A 2,528-nucleotide genomic window follows, 5' to 3' on the forward strand; every position below is an offset into this window, starting at 1 on the left:
CTCATATTTATAGTTGGAAAATTTTTTTTAATTAATGCAATTATTAGTTGTTAGGAAAAAAACTAAAACTAATTTCAAAAAAATATAAATAATACTCTTGAGTTGATTTTTAAAAAAACATACCAATCTTATTTAAATTTTGAACTAATCATCCTAATGGGCATCATGTATTAATAAAAAAAATCTCAATTTATAGTAGGTGCAGCTACCCCACACCAATATACATGTATCCGTCGCTGGTCTCCTGCAAGCTCATGTTCTCCAATGCCAAACGTGGTGCCTCTAAGGTTGCATTGGCCACAAGATTTCCATCTGTTGAGTCTGCAGCGGAATTTTGACTTCTAATAGCTACAAAGTAATATGAAATTGAACACTACTCACAATAATACACTCGCTATATAATTACTAAAGAGAAAAGGAAATAGAATAAAATAATAATAATATGAAGAGAAGATGTGAATGTAATTGTTATTGTTGATGATGATTGAATTGAAATTCTACAAACGTTTATATAGTGGTTATATGCTATAATTTCAATGGATAGAAACAAAACTTTCCTATAATAACTCTTAGCCTTCCTTTTCTTAGCCTTCCTTTTCTTTCTCTCTCCCTCACAATCCACTACTTCAAATGTCTTTGCATGGTTGAGCCACTCTTCACCTCTCTCTCCTCCGACGCCGACCCCATCGTCTTTGTCTGGTACGACGCCTTCAACCCTGAGCATGAGGATGGGGTCTCCTCACAGCGCAACGCCATCCGATTGGAGAAGGCCGCTGTTCTCTTCAACCTTGGAGCCATCTGCAGCCAGATTGGTGCCTCTTGCGACCGTACCACCGCCCTTGGCCGTCATCTTGTAATGGAATCCTTCAAAGTTGCCGCCAATTTCTTCTCCAACCTCCGGAAGGTTTTTGCCAAGCGTGTGGTCTCCGCCACCCTCGATTTGACTGTCCTCTTCGCGGAGTTTCTGCACCACCTCTTCTCCGCTCAGGCTTCCGAGCTCGAACTACAGCTACAGCTCAACAAGAACGACGCCAGTTACGCTTTCCAACAACACCGATGTGCCCTAGCATTTTCATCGGTCAGTCTTCACTCTTGAATTCTTGATTGATTTTACATTTATTTTTTCATTCTAGTGATGATGATGATGATGATGATGTAGGTTTATAAGCTTTATGATAGAGCATATGGACTGATACCTCCTGATTCGGCTGCACGGAAACATGTCTACTCTTTTGACCAAACCTGGGTAACTCATCTTTACCAGAAGGTGACATTCTTTCAGGCGGAGGCTCGTCAGAGGCAATCATCCATCCTACCCGAATCCGAGTGACCTGCTGTATACTCACGGGTCACATCTTGTGCTCTTGATCATGATGCAGAATGTATCACTGAGATCTTAGCTAGGTTAGTAGCAAAGGGATTTGCACAGAAAGAAGGTGTTGATTACAATGAGATATTTTCTCCTGTGGTGAAATACACTTCCATACGGGTGCTTTTAAGTCTTGTCGCTCATGGTGATTTTGAGTTGGAACAACTAGACGTGAAGACTGCATTCTTGCACGGTGACTTAGAAGAAGAAATCTACATGTATCAACCTGAGGGTTTCAAGGTTGAGGGTAAAGAAAGTCAGGTATGTCGCTTGAGGAAATCGTTATATGGATTGAAACAATCTCCTCGGCAATGGTATAAGCGATTTGACTCCTTTATGTTAAAACAAGGTTTTTCCAGAAGTAATTATGATTGTTGTGTATACATTCGTAAGCTTCCTGGAGGTGATTATATCTATCTTCTATTGTATGTGGATGACATGCTTATTGCCTCTAAGAGCAAGGTAGAGATAGATATGTTAAAGGTTCAACTTGGTAAAGAATTTGAAACAAAAGACTTGGGTGCTGCACGAAAAATATTAGGCATGGAAATTAAAAGGGAGAGATCAAGCCAAAAATTGTTCTTGAGCCAAAGAGGATACATTGAGTGCGTCATTGAAAGGTTTGAAATGAAAAATGCTAAATCGGTGGTAACGCCGTTGGCTCCACATTTTAGGCTCTCTGGTAAACAATCTCCCATAACAGCAGAGGATAAGGCTTACATGGAAAATGTACCTTATGCTAGTGCAGTCGGTAGCCTAATGTATGCTATGGTATGTACACGCCCAGATATTTCACAGGCAGTCAGTGTCGTTAGCAGGTTCATGGCAAACCCGGGTAAGGCACACTGGGAAGCAGTCAAGTGGATATTAAGATACTTGAAGGGCACCATTGACACGGGTTTATGCTTTAGTGGAAAATCATGTCAAATCAGCGGCTTTGTTGATTCTGATTATGCTGGTGATCTAGATAGAAGACGTTCTACGACTGGTTATGTATATAAAATACAAGGTGCTCCAGTTAGTTGGCGATCGATGTTACAAGCTACAGTGGCACTATCTACTACAGAAGCTGAGTACATGGCAGTAGCAGAAGGGGTGAAAGAAGCATTGTGGCTAAGAGGTCTTCTAGATGATTTGGGGTTGAAGCAAGATTGCGTGG

The 2,528-nt window shown here is 40.8% G+C and overlaps 1 protein-coding gene across 1 annotated transcript; it reads left to right on the forward strand.

The window, feature by feature from the left end:
* Nucleotides 1-640: 640 nt before the first annotated feature.
* LOC110273400 (vacuolar-sorting protein BRO1-like) lies at nucleotides 641-1,358 on the forward strand. The gene is made up of 2 exons (XM_021126535.2): nucleotides 641-1,078; nucleotides 1,160-1,358. The coding sequence occupies exons 1-2, from the start codon at nucleotides 641-643 to the stop codon at nucleotides 1,328-1,330; spliced, it is 609 nt and encodes a 202-aa protein (XP_020982194.1). The 3' UTR covers nucleotides 1,331-1,358.
* The last annotated feature ends 1,170 nt before the right edge of the window (nucleotides 1,359-2,528 follow it).

This window comes from Arachis duranensis, chromosome 6 (genome assembly GCF_000817695.3).
Source record: "Arachis duranensis cultivar V14167 chromosome 6, aradu.V14167.gnm2.J7QH, whole genome shotgun sequence".
Taxonomy (NCBI): Eukaryota; Viridiplantae; Streptophyta; class Magnoliopsida; order Fabales; family Fabaceae; genus Arachis; species Arachis duranensis.